Below are 18,388 nucleotides of genomic sequence, written 5' to 3'. Positions count from 1 at the left end.
GCTGGACAAGGGGCAGCCCCATCCCCCACCCCCAGTGAGGCTACAGTGAGGGGCAGCAGCAGGGGAGGAAGTGCACATGTGATGGCGGTCCTGCCCTCCCCCCCCGTGGCACCCACCACAGGGGAGTCGAGGGGGCTTCCTGTACCTGAGAGGGGCCCTAGGAACACGTGCAGTGACAGTGGTGCGAGGTGAGTGTAGTGCAGGGAGGATGGAGATGTGGAGGGGGTCTCCCTCGGAGCTTGCTGCTGCCTGCAGGGAGAGGGCTGGAGGGAATCCTCCTCTCTGGCCCTTGCCCCGGGGCAGCCTGTGTGCACCCCAAACTCCTCATCCCCAGCCCTGTCCCACCCCAGAGCCCTTACCTCCATACCCCAACCCTCTGCCCTAGCCTTGAGCCCCCACAAACCCCTCATCCACAGCCCCCACCCCTGCACCCCAGCCCTCTGCCTGAGCCGCTCCCATGCCCCAAACCTCTCATCACCAGCCCCACCGCAGGGTCCTCACAGTTTTACATTATTTTAAAAAATATACAGTAACTCCTCATTTAATGTTGTTGTTCTGTTCCTGAAAAATGCTACTTTAAGTGAAACGATATTAAGCAAATCCAATTTCCCCATAAGAATTAATGTAAATGGGGGGTTAGATGCCAAGGAATTTTTTTGCCAGATAAAAGACTATATTTTATATATATATCCACAGTATAAGTTTTAAACAACTTAATACTGTACACAGCAATGATGATTGTGACGCTTGGTTGAGGTGGTGAAGTCAGAGGATGGGATATTTCCCAGGGAATCCCTTACTGCTAAATCAGCAGTTCTCAAACTTTTGTACTGGTGACCCTTTACACAGAGCAAGCCCGTTATAAATCAAAACCACTTTTTTTTATATTTAACACTATTATAAAAGCTGGAGGTGAAGCGTGGTTTGGGGTGAGGGCTGACAGATCACAACCCCCCATGTAATAGTCTCATGACCCCCTGAGGGGTCGTCACCCCCAGTTTGAGAACCCCTGCTGGAAAATGAAAGGGTGTGACGGGGAAGGGCAGGCTCAGCGTCAGCCTGCCCTGGCAGTAGTGGATGGGGGACACTAGAACCCTGCGGTGGCAGTTGATGCAGGGAGGCAGCATGGAGCCCCAGGGGGGGAGACGGGGATGCTCTGCTCCGGGGAGGCGCCGGAGGCAGCAAATAGGAGCCAGGCGACACTTGGGGGAAGGTATGCAGGGGCTGCAGGTGGGGCCAGGCCCTGAATATTGCTGGAGCCCGGACACCACAGACCCATACAACTTGCTGCCCCGGGTTTTGGCATTTTAGGGTTAACCTGTGGCTTCCATTTGCAAAAAAGTTAGTTCTCTCTTTTTACCTTGTCCTAAAGGATCAAACCCTGATTTCTCTTGCATAACAGATTCACTGGCTGATTGGCTGTGCTTTCTTTGCTAACAGCTATTAGCAAGTCTTTCCTCCCCCAGTCAGTTAGGTAATTTGCATCAACACAAACACTAGCTTTTAAATTTTCAGCTGCTACCAAGTTCAAGGCTGGACTTGATCTTACAGAGATACCATACAAATCCAAAGAGTTTGACGGTGAGAATTTGCTTGCTCTCCCCTGCATCCTTAAGCATTCAGCCATAAAACTGTTCGGCTCTGAAACACCAGTAGCCAAATTTGTTCTCAGACCCTGAAGCACGGACTGCTCACTTAAAGAATTAGCATGGAGACATTCCTCCCTCAACAACCTTGTCTCCCCCAACAAACTGGTCAAGCACAGCCACTTGGTTATAGGGCTGTTCAACTTTCTTTGGCTACACTTACACTTCAAAGCGCTGCCGTGGTAGCACTGCCGCGGCAGCGCTTTGAAGCGCTAAGTGTAGTCAAAGAGCCAGCGCTGGGAGAAAGCTCTCCCAGCGCTGTCCGTACTCCACCTCCCTGTGGGGAATAACGGACAGTGCTGGGAGCCGTGCTCCCAGCGCTGGGGCTTTGACTACAATTCAGGTGCTTGTATTTTGCCTGTTGCTAATGTGTGACTGGAAAAGGGTGTAGCAACTCTGTCTGATCAGGATGATGTACTAGCCAGGGCACAAGGAGAGCAGAAAGGTGATTTGATTGCATTACCTTCTGAAAGGTTGCATATTTGTAGCAAGAAGGAAAAGATTCCTGAACTTGTGTGTGGCAAAGGGAAGGAGAATACGTCTAACCTTTTATCTAGTGAGTCTGAGTTTGCCTGAAAGGAGATTGTGTAGGAATCCACCTGATGGGCCAAAAGTGATCCCACATGTAAGCGAGACCCAGCAAAAGTCTGTTGTTGCTCAGGAAAATATTCCTTTAGAGCAAGCCCTAGGTGAAAAGGGTAAGGGCAGAATTTCTGTGAGGGATGAATTGTGGCATAGAGAAGCTCCTAGGGAAAGGAATCCTCATGGTAATCTGTGCAAGCAGTTGGTTGCAACTGAAGGTTGTGAAAATGAGTTAATCAAGGACGTTTCAGTTCCTAACAGCCAGAAATTCTCTGTGAATGGATCCCTACTTACAGTGCCATTCTCCCTAGCAGACTTCCTGGGCATTAGTTGAATCCAAAACCAACTCTGAGACAACTGAACCACCCTCAACCATCACAGGCTGAGGGCTTGGCTACACTTACAAATTTGCAGCGCTGCAGCAGGGTGTGAAAACACACCCTCTGCAGCGCTGCAAATTGCGGCGCTACAAAGCGCCAGTGTAGTCAAAGCCCCAGCGCTGGGAGCCGCGCTCCCAGCGCTGTCCGTTATTCCCCACAGGGAGGTGGAGTACGGACAGCGCTGGGAGAGTTTTCTCCCAGCGCTGGCGCTTTGACTACACTTAGCGCTTCAAAGCGCTACCGCGGCAGCGCTACCGCGGCAGCGCTTTGAAATGCAAGTGTAGCCAAAGCCTAAAGGCACCTTCTGTCTGCTTCACAGACAAAGAACTGGAGACACCTTCTCCTTTACCAGACACACAGCTTGGGATCTTATTTCCCTTGTCCCAGCACACAGGGCTGGTCACAGACAATTGCTTGGAGGCTGGGATAGTTCCCTCCAGAGGCAAGTCAATACCCCTAACAGACACAGGTACATTCTCTTTACTGTTACTACTTCCCTGTGTGGAGAATTGTAAGGTATAGGGACACTTATTTTCCACTATCCTTGCCTTCCCAAACTACTGATTGGACAAAGCCATCATCTCACAAGACTGCCTAGGCTCTTTCAAACTTTCCTTACCAGGCACATTGCCACTCCCAACAGCTGTTCTTCTTGCTATACTGAGCTACTTCCAGCAAATTACAGTTACCCTTTTCAGGTTCGCTTTTATAAGATGTACTAGCCAACAATCCATTACCCATCAAAAATCTACCCTCTCCTTCCTCAGTTAGGGCTTTAACCTGACCATTCACTTTAATCTGCTCTTGAGAAACATTTTACTGACCAATGAAATCTTTCTGCGCTTGGTCTAATTCCAGAGTCACTTCTATGCATCCAAAGAAGTGGGCTGTAGCCCACGAAAGCTTATGCTGAAATAAATTTGTTAGTCTCTAAGGGCAGGTCTACACTAAGGGCGGGGATCGAACTAGGGTACGCAAGTTCAGCTACGTGAATAGCGTAGCTGAACTCGAAGTACCCTAGTTCGAACTACTTACCCGTCCAGACGCCATGGGATCGAAGTCCGCGGCTCCAAGGTCGACTCCGCCACCGCCGTTTGCAGTGGTGGAGTACCGGAGTCGACCGGAGCGTGCAGGGAGTTCGAACTATCGCGTCTAGATTAGACGTGATAGTTCGAACTCCGAGAAGTCGAACTTACCGCGTCGACCCGGCAGGTAAGTGTAGATTAGCCCTAAGGTGCCACAAGTACTCCTGTTCTTTTTTCTGAGACATTAGACAGACATTCAGAAACATCATTCACAAACAAACTGCTTTTTTGCACAGACAAACAGCTATTTCCCACCACGTTAGAGTTACCCTCTCCCTGGCCATAGCACAACTGGTTAAACGCGGACAACTGTTCAGACAACATGGTAATAAACTCAACTTCCAGGGCTTTTTCATCAAGGCCTTCATATGTTCTTTGCTCACCAATTGCAACTGCTCTTTAACCAACCAAACTCTCACTACCAAAATTCAAATTTTGATAGCATGGGGTTTTGATCCAAAGCCTAATTGACCTGGTTCTGTGGATCCCAGCTCAACTACGCCACAGTAACAATGCTGGCTTTGCTGGGACCCAACTGAGAGATACCAGTTCAGGACAAATTGCTGAAAGCAGGGCAGTTACAGCCCAAGGCTGGGGTTCCTTTGCACACCAGGACAAACCAAACCAGCCAAACAGAGAAAACTTTGGTTTTACCCCACTGGCTAACCATAAGTCACACAAGCAATTTCCTTAGACACTCCAATTTTCTAGTATCACCACCATTGCCACTCATTATGGGGACATCTGAGCTATGAAAACCAATATCCCAGTAAAAGAAAAAAGATTCTCCCGCTCCCAAAGGAAAAGAGTCTCAGACCCAGTGCAATATACAAATCAGATCTTACCCACAAATCACACATTGCCAATCCTTTAGAATCTAAAATCTAAAGGTTTATTCATAAAAGGAAAAAGATATAGATGAGAGCCAGAATTGGTTAAATGGAATTAATTACATACAGTAATGGCAAAGTTCTTGGTTCAGGCTTGTAGTTGTAGTGGAATAAACTGCAGGTTCAAATCAAGTCTCTGGAGTACATCCACAGCTGGGATGGGTCATTTAGTCCTTTGTTCAGAACTTCAGTTTGTAATAAAGTTCCTCCAGGGGCAAGAAGCAGGACTGAAAACAAAATGGAGGGGATGCAGCAGCCTTTTATATCCTCTGCCCTGTGGACAATCACAGCAGCAAGATGGAGCCCTGGAGTCACCTGGACAAGCCGCATGTCCATGCATGACTCAGTTCTTTACAGGCTGATGCCATTGTTTACATGTTAGTTTGGACCTTCCCAGGATAGCTCAGATGTGGATTGGCATCTCCCAAAGTTCATTGTCAGCTAAGTGTTTCTTGACTGGGCACTTACTGAGAATAGTCCCTTCTCAAGAAGCTGATCAAATGCTTCACTGAGGCTACTTAGAATCAAAACACATTGAGATACAAATACATAGCCAATATTCATAATTTCAACTGCAAAAAATGATACACACATACAGACAGCATAATCATAACCAGCAAATCATCACCTTTCCATAGTTACCTTACACGACAATCTTTGTACAATATTTGCTGCAAATATATAACAATGGTTGCAACAATGATCTATACGGTTACAGTTTATGTCAATAATGTCATAGGCATGGACAGCCAGTTCTTTAACCTGTGGTATCTTCATTCTAAAACTAAGGTCACCAGAACTGTTATTACCGACTGTCAGTATGCTGATGACTGTGCTATCCTCATGCACACTGAGGCTGACTTGCAATCAGTGTTCCCTCTAATTTTTCCCACCCATGTGTGGAATGAATTTTGTTATGTGCATATAACAAAATTCATGTGGTGGGGGTGGGGCTGAGGGGTTCGGAGTGTGGGAGGGGGCTCTGGGCTGGGACAGAGTGTTGGGGTGCAGGGGTGTGCAGGCACCTTTCTCCTGTGGCTGATCTGGGAGGTGTGATTGCGTGAAGCCCTGCTGTGCTGGGCTCTGCCCTCTCATAGGCTCAATCTGGTAGGGCCAACAGATCATTTCTCGTACTCCCCTGCAGGCTCTCTGGGGGTCTACCAGCACTGCAAGGGGAACAGAATAGGTCAGTCTCCGCACCTTGCCTGGGTGAGCCTAAGTGTGCAGCCACAGCTTCTCCCCCTATGCAGTAAGGCAGCCGGTGGCCAGTGGGGGCACTGCTTAGCAGCAGCTGCAGGTGCAGCACAACGACTGCCCTGCATGTACTCTACTCACAGACCGAGGAACTGGCCTGAAAGGGTGGGCTTGTAACTGGGGTGCTGCAAGACTGGCATCCCTTGAGGGTAGAGTTAAGGGTGTGCTGCATGGTGCATGGTACTTGTGGCAATGGTAAGGCATGTGCCTAGGGGTGGAGGAGTACAGCCAGGGTATTGCTATAGATTAGCAAAAGATGCGAATGAGCTGTACATCAGGGATCATTGAGGTATACACACCTAGGATGAAACTCCTCATAGAAGTGATATGTCCTGCAGTCAGTGCCCGCACCGCGTCATTATGGGCATTGTGTGAGTTAAAACATGATGATCCTTCTTGTTGCAAAGCAGCTGCACTAAAGGAAGGTGGGCTCCCAGGCCCACCTGGCCAGTCCCTGCAGTCTCTGCCTTGAACGACGTTTCCCATGTAGAAAGTGCAGCGCCTGAGGTGTAAAAACAGAGAGTTTGTTAAGCAGAGAAACTTGTGTGAGGCCCTGGAAAGACACAGAAGTACAGAACAGCTGCCTCTGGGAATAGTGTAGAGGTGACCCAAGTTTTCTGCTAATGGGAATTGCCTGTGTGCCGTTTCTTACCATCCCTGCTGCAGGGAATGGGACTCGAGTACATTTTCTAAAGAGCAAGTTGCACTGACTCTGCATCTCCGTTTTCTGCTCCAAAGAGGAAACTGCCATGCGGGACCCTGACATCAGCTATTGCATAGTGAAGGGGCAACACTGTGTACTGTTAATTGGCTTAACTTTACTTTCCCTCACCTTTTGGGGGGCAGGGGGGGCAGATGTGTCACAGGGCAACTAGTTCCTTTGAGGGGAAACGGACCCAGCCCCAAGTGTGACTCACCAGCTACCTCCCAGCTGATGGTGTGGAGCTAAGGTCACGTGACAGCCTGAACAGCAACTTGTCCTTATAAAAACCAGCAAGCGCTCAGCTGAGTTGGTCTTTAGAGAGTAGATAAGTTCTACAGTTAAGCAGCTGTAGCAGGACCTGGGTGAGGAGAAAGAACCTAGCTATTAGCTGGTTCCCAGCTAGATGGCCTGGGAAGGGGAACTGTAGGGAGTAGAAAGGCTCTTGTGAGTGTCTGGGTCAGGGTGCTGGGTAAGAGGGGTAAAGGAAAGGCTCTGGGGTCTGTAGCCCTTGTGGGGCAGAGGAACAACTTTATTTTGCCTAAGTTTCTGTTCAACCAATAAACTGTTCCCTGAGGGAAGGGCCTGAAGCAGACTGTAGCACAGTATTGCTCCTTCCTGGGCAGGTTAGCTAGCCTGCTGGCTTGCATTTTTTAATTATTATTTTTTGCAAATTGTATAAGTGCATAACTGTGTGGTAACTCAATGCACTGTGCCAGTGCTCCAAGAAAGTGCTTTACAGCTAACAAACTGTTTTTCAAAGTGACTCTACACTATCAGCTCCATTGGCATAGGAGTGGCCTATTTTCCCTTCTATTATGAATTCTTCACTGATGTGGGTAAGTTGGTGGTTTGCAATGGGAGTGGCATACTCTGCACATAGACACAAAAGCTGCAGTTCATCTCAGGGTGACTCATGACTGATTGACAAAGAGGGGGGGTTGCAGCAGAAAGCGAGGCCAGACTGTCATTCAATGGTTTCTCACATCTTGTAAATGTTTTTAAGCAGAGCACTTCTAGAGAAGTGATTAAAACTTGATACTGGACTAAATTTAAAGAAATGTTTGTCACTGTCCTAAATTTAGTGTGGCTGTTGCAATAACCAATATTAGTCAACTGCCTTCTCAGTGCAAATGCAGAGGTTTGAAAAAACATGGGTGGAAATAGCCATTTTTGTCTAATGCTAAATTCAGTATTACTGAAGTGGTGTAACCATGTGAAGATTAGTTCCTAGTAAATACACTTTCTTTTCTGTTTGTTAAAACTTAACTCACCATTAAAAGATTAAGGATTCAATTAAAAAAGATGCAGGTGCACACTCCCTACTATAAAGGACACTTAAGTCAGAAAATGAGATATTATGGTAGTAGCCCTCTGCCATGTCCTAGCTCCATATCTCACCCAGCTGTAACTTACCCTACAATACACACCTTCTATGTGCTTGTTAAATCTGCAAAAGAGCTCCTTTGGGGCTTCTTAAAATCAACTGTAATCAGACTCCCTTCTAGTGGCTGTTGTTTTGTTTTTGTTCCAGAGTTAAAAAGATTATTGGGACAGGCTGCCATAAGAGTCTGGGTAGCTTTCCTTGGAGTGAGAAACCATACATCTGTTACTCAGAAAATGCGCTTCTCTTGGCTTTGTGTAGGTTTTCTTTTGCTGGCTGTATGCCTGTCCTGTTCTTTATATCCTGCTCTTAGGGGACAAATGAGTGTCAAGCCTAACAGGGGAGCATGGTGTTTTTTGAGCCTAACAATATATCCTAAATGGTATTTGCCTCCCCACTGACTTCTGTTGCACCTGAAGGAACTGGGCAAGGGGGAGGAGAGGAACTTCACTCAAATTGAGGACTGGCGAGAACTGGGCCTTGTCTCCTGATCCAGCTCACCAGTGTCACCAGCAGTCTCAGCAAGACCCGAGTTATTCTACCAGCTTGGGAAAGGAGCCATCTCCTGGCCAAAGGGTGACAAGTATCATCATCCACCAACCCCATGAGCCTCAAAATTCCTCTGTCTGTGTGTCTGGCGGGGAAAACCGACTCAACACAACTAACGTGTTGTGAGTGAACTGCAAATTTCAGTTGCAAGGCAGGTAATATTTCCATTGCTTAACAGAGGTTTAAAGAAAATACTGGGGTTTGTAATGAACAATTTTTCCCTTTATATTTTAATAAATAAAAATAGTTTAATATTCTGCATGTGCTAATTAAGGAGTTAAAGCCTTAGGCCTTGAGGAACAACACTGATGTTATTACTAGACATGGGATACACTAAATAACATAGAATTAACCCATAAGCAACAATAATGGATGGCGTGATTTGGGGCAGTAATAGGATTACACAAAGGATTATATGGCCATGGTGAATTGACTGGATCTCTCTTCTCCTCATTGCCAGATGTTCTAAAGTTTTTAGGGCTGTTCTACACTGAAAAGTTACACTGACATAGCTACATCTCTCAGGGTGTGAAAAATCTCCCCCCTTGAGGGATGTAGTTAAGCTTACCTAAGCCCCTCCCCCCCAGGCCATAAACCGTGCTAGGTCGCTACTGCCTCCCAGGGAGGTGGATTTACTGCAGTAATGGGAGGGCCCCTCCTATCACTATAGTAAGTGTCTACACTGAAGCACTACAGCTTTTGAATATTTTTGTTAAATGTACTGGTGCAGGAGGATATTAGCTGGACTCCACAGAAACATATTTTCAGCCTTAGCTGTTTTCTAACTCTGTGTTAGAGAGAGATTTATCAGTCAGGGACTCTCTGTGACTGATAGTAATTTAAACATCTTATTTTGTGATTGTATTTTATAAAAATCCTTAAACTACCCACTTCTGATGGTTTACCTGATGTGGGCATTGTACAAAATGTAAATGGGCCAAACACTAAGTCCCTTCTCCAATGAGCTTTTAAGGGCACAAAAGGCAGTTGGATACTGTAAGCGGGCGGTACTCACCCCTGCCGCGCCTCCTGCTGGTCGGTCCCGGAATGTCCCTCCCCTGGGGAACCCCGCGCTACTATCCCCGCCTTGCCTCAGTAGTGGCTACTGACAGTCATGGTCTAGCCCCACACCCTGGGGCAGACTGCAGTATCAGCCCACTCATCACAGGCAAAGGGGGTTTGGACCTGCTGCTTCGTCCTACCCCTGGGCTGCCCTCTGCAACCCACCGTACCTATGGCCCTTCGCTAGGCCGCAGCCTGGGGCTGTCCTGGCTAGAGCTTCCCTGGCTCCTCAGCCTATCCCCCAGCTCTGCTCCCCTCAGGTATCTAGCCTCCAGCTAAGCAGCCAGGCCCATCCCTCTCTGCAAGCAGAGAGAGACTCTGCCTGGGGTCTGGCTTTCCTGCCTCTTATAATCCCCAGGGCTTCAGTTTGGGGCGTGGCCCCAGCTGCAGCCACTTTCCCCATCAGCTCAGCCTCCAGCCACAGCTCTCAGGCCCTGCCAGGCTGCTTTGTCAAAGCCCTCAGAGCCGGAGCAGGGTCCACCCTGCTACACACCCTCCCCCTCAAGAACCCCTCCACCGGGGGGGGGGGGGGAGCAGGGTGCTCTACCGGCCCAGGCTTCTTCGTAGCTGGACCCGCAGGGAGTCTCTTTCTCTCCGCAGGCCCTCGATTTCCCGGAGAAGCCTGTCTACTTCCCTCAGGTTCTGGGACCGGACGGTAGACCTCCCCAGTTCTCTGTGGGTTTCCCCGCGCGTTTGGGTCCCCATGTCGGCCCTCCCGGCCGTTGTCTGGGTCCCCCGCTCACGGCGAGGCTTTACCGGCCTGTCCCCCCTTTTCCCCAGGGGCCCTCGCCCCTTGATAGGGGACGGAGTATGGGAGAGGAAGCATGCTCGCTGCCTCTCCCCTGCCTCAGCCCCTGTGTTGTGGGCTTTGGCCCAGGCTTTGGGAGCCTTATGAGGGCACAGTCTCTTTATGTGTCCCCGCTCCCCACACGCCCAACAAGTTCGGAGGCCCCCTGTTAACTTCACAGGGGGCACTCGAGTCTGGTAGGGACACTCCCTTTTCAAGTGTCCCCGTCGCCCACAGGCGAAACAGTCTTTAGGCCCTGGCACTGGCCTCCAGCCCAAGGTGCCTGGCCCCTGTTGAGGTCCATGTGCCCTGGGCCATTCCTGAGTAGCCGGCCCCAGATTCGGGGCCCGGGCGGCCGGTCCTATAGGGGCCTCGGCCTCGAGAAAGTCCTCCATAAGCCCAATGGCCGTGCTGAGGTTTTGAGGACGGTGCCGCGACACCCACGCCCTCCCAGGAGTCGGGAGGATGTGGACAAACTGTTCGAGCACAAGCTGCTCGATGATGTCAGCAGAGGCTCTCTGTTCTGGCTGTAGCCATCGGGTCGCTGCCTCCCTCAACTCCTGGGCCACAGCCCGGGGCCGGACGCCCGGAGGGTAAAACTTGCCCCGAAACCGTCGCCGAAAGGCCTCTGGGGTGACCTCGAAGCTATCGAAGATGGCCGCCTTCACCCGAGCGTAAACCCGGGCCTCATCGTCGGGGAGGTCCCGGTAGGCCCTCTGAGCAGGCCCCGTCAAATAGGGGGCGAGGATGGTCGCCCACTGGTCCGGTGCCCACCCGGCTACCGCCGCCACCCGTTCGAAGGTCACCAGGTACGCCTCCGGGTCATCGTCGGGCCCCATCTTGGCCAGGCGTACTGGTGGCGCAGGGGGGGTAGGAAAACCGGTCCCCCCCGTCGAAGCGCCCCCGGGACTCGGCCACAGGGCGGCAAGCTGTCGGAAGCATTCCGACTGTTGGTCCTGGTACTGGGCCTCCATGGTCTGCAGCCACTGCTGCTGGAGGGCCCCCAGCTGCTCCATGAGCTGCTCCTGCTGCTGCCGCTGGCCTTCGGCCAGGAGCTTAATAAGGGCCTCTGTCTCCATTTTCTCCCTGGGGCCTTCGTCTTCTGGGCAGCTGTCCCAGTTCCTGCCCAGGCCTCTTGTATCGGGGCGGTTTACGTCCCTGGTCAGGTGCCACTGTAAGCGGGCGGTACTCACCCCTGCCGCGCCTCCTGCTGGTCGGTCCCGGAATGTCCCTCGGTCCGGCCCTGGAGCGCCCCCGGTAGGCTGGTGACCCGCCCGTTCTCTGGCCCCGGCGTCCCTCCCTGGACCCGGTGCCCGCTATCTATAATTGGGTCTCCCCCTCCCAGGGGAACCCCGCGCTACTATCCCCGCCTTGCCTCAGTAGTGGCTACTGACAGTCATGGTCTAGCCCCACACCCTGGGGCAGACTGCAGTATCAGCCCACTCATCACAGGCAAAGGGGGTTTGGACCTGCTGCTTCGTCCTACCCCTGGGCTGCCCTCTGCAACCCACCGTACCTATGGCCCTTCGCTAGGCCGCGGCCTGGGGCTGTCCTGGCTAGAGCTTCCCTGGCTCCTCAGCCTATCCCCCAGCTCTGCTCCCCTCAGGTATCTAGCCTCCAGCTAAGCAGCCAGGCCCATCCCTCTCTGCAAGCAGAGAGAGACTCTGCCTGGGGTCTGGCTTTCCTGCCTCTTATAATCCCCAGGGCTTCAGTTTGGGGCGTGGCCCCAGCTGCAGCCACTTTCCCCATCAGCTCAGCCTCCAGCCACAGCTCTCAGGCCCTGCCAGGCTGCTTTGTCAAAGCCCTCAGAGCCGGAGCAGGGTCCACCCTGCTACAGATACCCAGCTCACATTGAAAGCTAATGGTAATTGAGCTCCTAACTGTTGTATGCACCTTGAGAAATCTCAACTACCTGTTCTGAAGGCACAGGTGAGACAAATGCTAAGATACACAAAAGAACTAACAGAGAAGACGGAATGCTTCCTGGAGCGTGAATGCTTCACAGGACAAAGGTGTCATGTGGCATTTTTTGAAGGACACAGAAAGGGCAGTTAGCAAATTTGGATTCAGAGGGATTCAGAAGGGTGCAAAGTTATGAGCGGGAAATCACCAAGATCCTTTAAGTTATGCCCTTGTCTTACATTACATTATTTGCATAACTTCTGGCAACAGATCTGCAAATTCTTGCACATTTTTCTTTTCAGGCAGAAAGGGGGGAAGATACATTATAGATGAGAAGGGGAAGTCCACTGTGTTTGCTAATTCTGTCAGTTCCTCTTCCCTTTCCCCTTCTCCCTCCTCATTGAGAAGTCAGCTGTTTGGAGATGCTGGGCGGTAACAAGTCAATGTGAAAAATTCCTGGTTTCAGTGCAGGGACATTAAGGAAGTGCATAGCAGCAGAGAAAAAATTGAAGCAACTTCTCCTTGGTCAGGGAAATCGGATAATCCCCATTTATAGTTCTCCCACTTCTCTTCTGCTTGTGTGAGGTTATTCCTGACCAAGCAGTTTCTAAAATTATCTAAAAACAAAAGTTAGTATGGAAAATATTTGCGTTCATGTGAAGGCCACACATGCCCGGTATATGACCCTCACTCACCTGGCCTTCCCGTCAGATGTTTCTACAACTAGGCTGGATCTTCAGCCACCCAGTTTTGCTGTGGGAAGGCTGCAGGCCTTTGTTTTTGCCTTTCTATCACCAGGGGCCATTGCGGCACCCACTGTGCAGATAGCCCAATGCCTCTGGTATAGGTGCTCCCCCTGCTGGATCTAGCCAGGCAGAGCAATCAAACAGAGGCAGTTGCAGTAGTGGCTTCAGGAGGCAACAGAAACAGCAGAATCAGGAAGGCGAGGTCTCAGACTCCCTCACCAGCAGCTCCAGGCAACTAGCATACACCCACCTTCCTCAGTAACTGCATGCTCCAGTACCACTGATCCCACATGCACTCACTGAGCTTCAGCCACCTTCATCACCTCAGATGCCACCACCTACCCACCCTGCCACTTCCTGGACAGTCATCAGATACCTCGCCCCAGCATCCAGCTACCCTCAGCCACCTCTAGCAATCCCAGCTACCTTCCAGCCATCTCCCACAGTTGAAGCGGCCAGGCTTCATCACACTCCATGTCCTCCCCTCTCCAGTGCTTGGGGCAGGGTTTGCTGACCATACAACTGAATATTATGGTTGCAAATTATGTGCAAATATACAAATGAGCTCATTAAATAATTTGCATTAAATTGTCACACATGGTGCTGCACAAGACGTGGCAGTTGTGCTGAAGGCACATGCTGTAATTTTTTATGTCCTGCCAGCAACACACATCCAGCATAAACAGAAGTCATTATGCTATCCTCGGAAAAGCTGCACAAGGGCTTCAAGTGAAGAGATAGGGACACTGTCAGTTTGCAGGTTTGGAAACGCTGGGGGGTTTCAGGTCAGATTTCTGACCACAGTTTAAACAGTAGAGCCTGAATTTTTAAAAAGGTTTTCTGCTCCTGTAGATGATCTCTTGGGTGGGCCCAAGGACACAAACACATTCGGGCCATACTTTCTCCCCACCCATTCCCATCTCCACCTCTCTCTGTCTAGACTCCGGCCTGCTGCCTCATCAGTTTCAGCTTCACTGCTGCCAGTAAAGATAGTCTTGCATGGCCTGGGGAAGATCAGGGGACAGCCACAAAACAGAGAAATTGAGTGTGCACAAAGGGCCTGGTCTGAAGTTCATTGAGGTTGATGGAAAAGACCCCCTATTAAATCCACTGGGCTCTGGATCAAAATAGCCCATTGGAGTCAGAGAGAGAGAGAATGAGAATGACTCTATAGCCTGGTAGCTAGGGCATTTGCCTGGGAGAGCCGGAGTCCAGTCCATTGCCCTGGTTCTAATGACTGTTCAATTATTTAGCCAAAGTGGAAATGCTTGAACAGGAGAGCTTGAGAATGACCCACATCAGAATATCCTGGACCTCAGTGGCTAAGGCATTCATCTGAGAGCTGAACGTAGGTCCACAGGGCTCTTAACCTGCCACCTCCTGACTTGCTAACTGTGGCTAGCATAGCATGAACTCTAGCAGAGGAGCCAGTCCTGTTTTGTGATTGGTGGAACCCTGGGGCTCCTGACTGGTTCCTGGACTCTATTTAACCTCACCACAGGAACAAGATGCAGTCTATACAACTGAGTTCTCCCTGCTCAGGACTGCTTCCCCTGCAATACCTGGTCCTAGAGTCTGCTGCAGATTTCCTGGTAACCTGACCCTGCCTGCCTCCTGACATCTGATTCTCAGTTTGCCCTCTGCCCTGTCTTGGACTCTGACCTCCTGGTAACCTGACCCTGGCTGCCACCTGACTCCCTGTTTTCCCTCTGGCCTCTCTCAGACTCTGATCTGCTGGTAACCTGACCCAGCCTGACTCCGAACTCCTGAGGCAGCCACTAGGTCAGATCACCCACATCCTGGTCATGACACCTTGCATGGACCGCATAGGCCACAGGAGTGGGCCTGGTACCAGCAGAATGGACCTGCGTAACCCTTTGGGAGCATCAGACATGCTCAAGTGGGCTGCCTGCCTTCAGGCAGACAGCAACCCTTGCAGACCTGGGTCATCCAGCTAACCTCAGAGAATCAGCTCTTGCAGAAGCAAGTTGCTTGTTGGCCTCTGGAAAACACCGCTCTCCAGACACGGCTTGCACAGCCATGTTCCCCAATACCACTGCCGGAATGGTTTGATGGTAATCACTATCAATTCTGGACTTCTATAAACCAGTGCCACCGCCTGTTCATGATGCAACCTCAGTCCTATAATAGTGATTGTGCAAAGGTGAGCCCAGTCATCAGCCTGCTGGCTGGGAACTAGGCCTCTCCCTCCTTGGTGTGTGGCAGCCCAGCCCTGTTGAACTGGGAGGTCTTCCTCCCAGCCATGTCAGTACTATTTAATGATCCACACCAAACCCAAATGGCAGAGGCTGCTCTAAGGGGCAGGGCACCATAGCCTCCTATGCTGTGCAATTCCACTGCCTCACGGCTGATACAGACCAGAACAACGTGGCACAGGCCTACCAGATCTGGTGGGGCCTGCAAGAAGAAATTAAAGATGAATTAGCCTAGATAGAGATGCCTGCATGGATCTCACCATCCATATAGTTAATCGGGTATGGGAATGAAGGGAGGAAAAATGGGGCTCTTGAAACCTTCCAGTCCAGGTACTGTGACATTTCACCCCTCCCTCCCACCAAGCCAATGCAGATGGATGTGGCCTGTCAACAGCTCACCCCCCATAGAAAAGGAACAAAGCTGCCCGTACCATCTCTGCTTCTATGGCAGTGAGTCAGATCACTCCATCTCTTCCTGCCTCGTACGAACTGCCAGGAAAGAGTTTCCCCACACTTCAGTCCTGACTGGAACACATCCAGAGCCCCTCCCGAGGGCTCTTCACTTCACATACCTGGGGCACCCCTGCAAAATCCCATCCTACTGACCTTCATTGACTCAGGTGCAGCAGACTGCTTCATAGACTCAGCAGTAGCCTGGATCCTGTAGATTCCCCTGCAACACAAGGTCACTCCTGACCTTATAGAGCAGTGGTTCTCAAACTTTTGTACTGGTGACCCCTTTCAAATAGCAAGCCTCTGAGTGTGACCCTCCCCCCCCTTATAAATTAAAAACACTTTTTTATGTATATAACACCATTATGAATGCTGGATGCAAAGCAGGGTTTGGGGTGGAGGCTGATAGTTCATGATGCTTGTGTAATAACCTCGCAACCCCCTGAGGGTTCCTGATCCCCAGTTTGAGAACCCCTGATATAGAGGGTATCGGTGGTTCCCCTGTGTCTTCTGCTCCAATGACAGAGGAAAGAACCCCCTTAGAGGCTGTGATTCAGAGGCACCAAGAAACGTTACCATTTGGAATGATCCATTCTCCACGCTTTCCTCTATCCTCAGCATTTCCTGGCTGGCTCTCCATAACCCACTCATTTGGTGGCAAGCACAGGACGTCTGTTTTCTATCAGAGTTTTGTCATCAGCGCCGTTGGGAAACAGTAGCTCCTGTCCCAGCGTCTAAAACTTGAGAGGCCCAGATGGGGTGGCTATCCAGGCAGATCCTTCCACTGAAGCCACATCTGAACTCCCCTCAAAAGACCAAGACTACATGGATATTTTTGAAAAGAAGAATGAGGAAACTCTCCCTCTGCATCAGGACTACAACAGAGCTGCAGCCAGGTGCAAAAATACCATTTGGGGGAATTTACACCGTGTCAGAACCTGAACTGACAGTGCTTCGAGAAATACCCTCAGGCAAGGTTCTCCTGGTAATCTGCAAGTCGACCTCATCAGCTGGCACACCACTCTTTTTGTCATGAAGAAAGATGGCAGTCTCAGACTCAGACCATGCACTGAATCAAATAACTGTCAGGAATTGTTATCTGCTACCCCTGATTCCTGAGTTGCTAGATTGTGTTGTAGCTGCCCATATATTCACTAAATTGGACCTGAGGGCTGCATACAACCTTGTACAAATTAGAGAAGGGGACAAGTGAAAAACTGCCTTCCAAACCCGCTATGGCCCATTAGGACTATCTCATAATGCCCTTCTGGTTGACCAACTCCCTGGCTAGCTTCCAACATTTTATGAATGATGTGTTGCAAGATATCTTGGACCACTATGTAGTAGTCTACCTGGACAACGTATTGATCTTTTCTGAGTACCCCGAACATACTGGTCTCATCAGGGTAGTCCTGGAACACTTATGGCCGCATGGTCTTTTCGCTACACTCAAGAAGTGTGCCTTTGATCAGGCCTCCTGGAGTTCTTGGGCTTTATCTTATCCCCAGAAAGGATCCAGGTGAACCCATGCAAGGCCTGAGCCATTCAAGACTGGCCGATTCCCCACATGGTACTCGACCTGCAAGGCTTCCTGGGGCTCGCCAATTTTTATTGATGATTTAGCCTGCATTTTTCAAAACAAATTGAGCCCCTCACCACTCTTCACTGGAAAAATACCCAATTCCATTGGCCTCCTGAAACTTGAAACTTGCCTCTACTACAGCACCCATATTGGCTCATCCAGATGTCACACAAGCCTTCACTGTAGAAGCTGATGACTCTATTATGGCAATTGGGGCTGTCCTCTCCCAGAGACTTGGTCCCAAGCCAGTGTTACACTGTGTGCTTACTATGCAAGGAAACTCACTCCCACAGAACTAAACTATGAAATACTTGATCAGGAACTCCTGGCGATAAAAACTGCCTTTGCAGGATGGCTGCTCTACCTGGAAAGAGCTAGTGCACGTACTCACCGATCATAAAAATCTGGAATAGCTATGTAGGGCAAAAGCCTTGAAACAACAGCAGCATTGGTGGATCTTGTTCTTCTCACAATGCAATTTCATTATCACATAATGCCCCAGATCCAAAAATGGCAAAGCCAACACCCTGTCCCAAAGATATGGTACCAACCCACATTCTCAAATCCCAGAACTTTGTCAGTGCAGCTCATCACCAGGATGTATTAGACTGATACGCTCATCTTCTGTCTCAGGAATTCCACCTGATGAACAAGCTATTATCCACATGACTCCCAGGAAGGGATCACATACACGAGAGACCAGATCTATGTTCCCTCTGGACCCACAAGAGTTGCAGTCCTGCAATTATATTTCCCCCTAGCAGGACACTTGGGATTCTTCAAGACCCAACAAATAACATCCTGCTCCTTTTGTTGGCCCCAGATACAACCAACAATACAATTATTCATTGCCTCCTGTGATATTTGTGCCCATGTCAAGACACCATGCCACAAAGCCCTGCAGTCTCTATCCCATGGACACCCCGTCTTGATCCTGGGTGGCCATCACTGTAGACTTTATTGTAGAATTACCAGAGTCCAACAAATTTACAACATTTTTGATGGTAGTGGACCACTTTACCAAAATGGCCCACTTCATCCTTTGCACAGGACTCCCCTACACTGAAAAGACAGTCCAGCCATGTAGTCTGCCTCCTTTGCTTACAGCCCAAAGCCTCTTTAGCCAGCATCAAACCAAAATATCTCTTTAGGCTTCTCCCAAGATCATAT

The 18,388-nt window shown here is 50.1% G+C and overlaps 1 protein-coding gene across 3 annotated transcripts in view; it reads left to right on the top strand.

The window, feature by feature from the left end:
- The window catches only part of FYB1 (FYN binding protein 1), a 121,683-nt gene that overhangs the window by 22,406 nt on the left and 80,889 nt on the right, over positions 1-18,388 (top strand). Inside the window, exon 1 of one of the 3 annotated variants that reach the window (XM_045021874.1) lies at positions 7,227-7,376. The exons of 1 other annotated variant lie outside the window; for it this stretch is intronic. In XM_045021874.1, coding sequence (XP_044877809.1) covers positions 7,356-7,376 — 21 coding nt within the window. In that variant the 5' untranslated portion in view covers positions 7,227-7,355. Of the gene's footprint in view, positions 1-7,226; positions 7,377-18,388 lie in introns of those variants that run through there. One more of the 3 variants, XM_045021870.1, reaches the window with a different exon arrangement.

This window comes from Mauremys mutica, chromosome 6, assembly GCF_020497125.1.
Source record: "Mauremys mutica isolate MM-2020 ecotype Southern chromosome 6, ASM2049712v1, whole genome shotgun sequence".
Lineage (NCBI taxonomy): Eukaryota > Metazoa > Chordata > Testudines > Geoemydidae > Mauremys > Mauremys mutica.
This window is presented reverse-complemented; position numbering and strand designations above follow the sequence as displayed.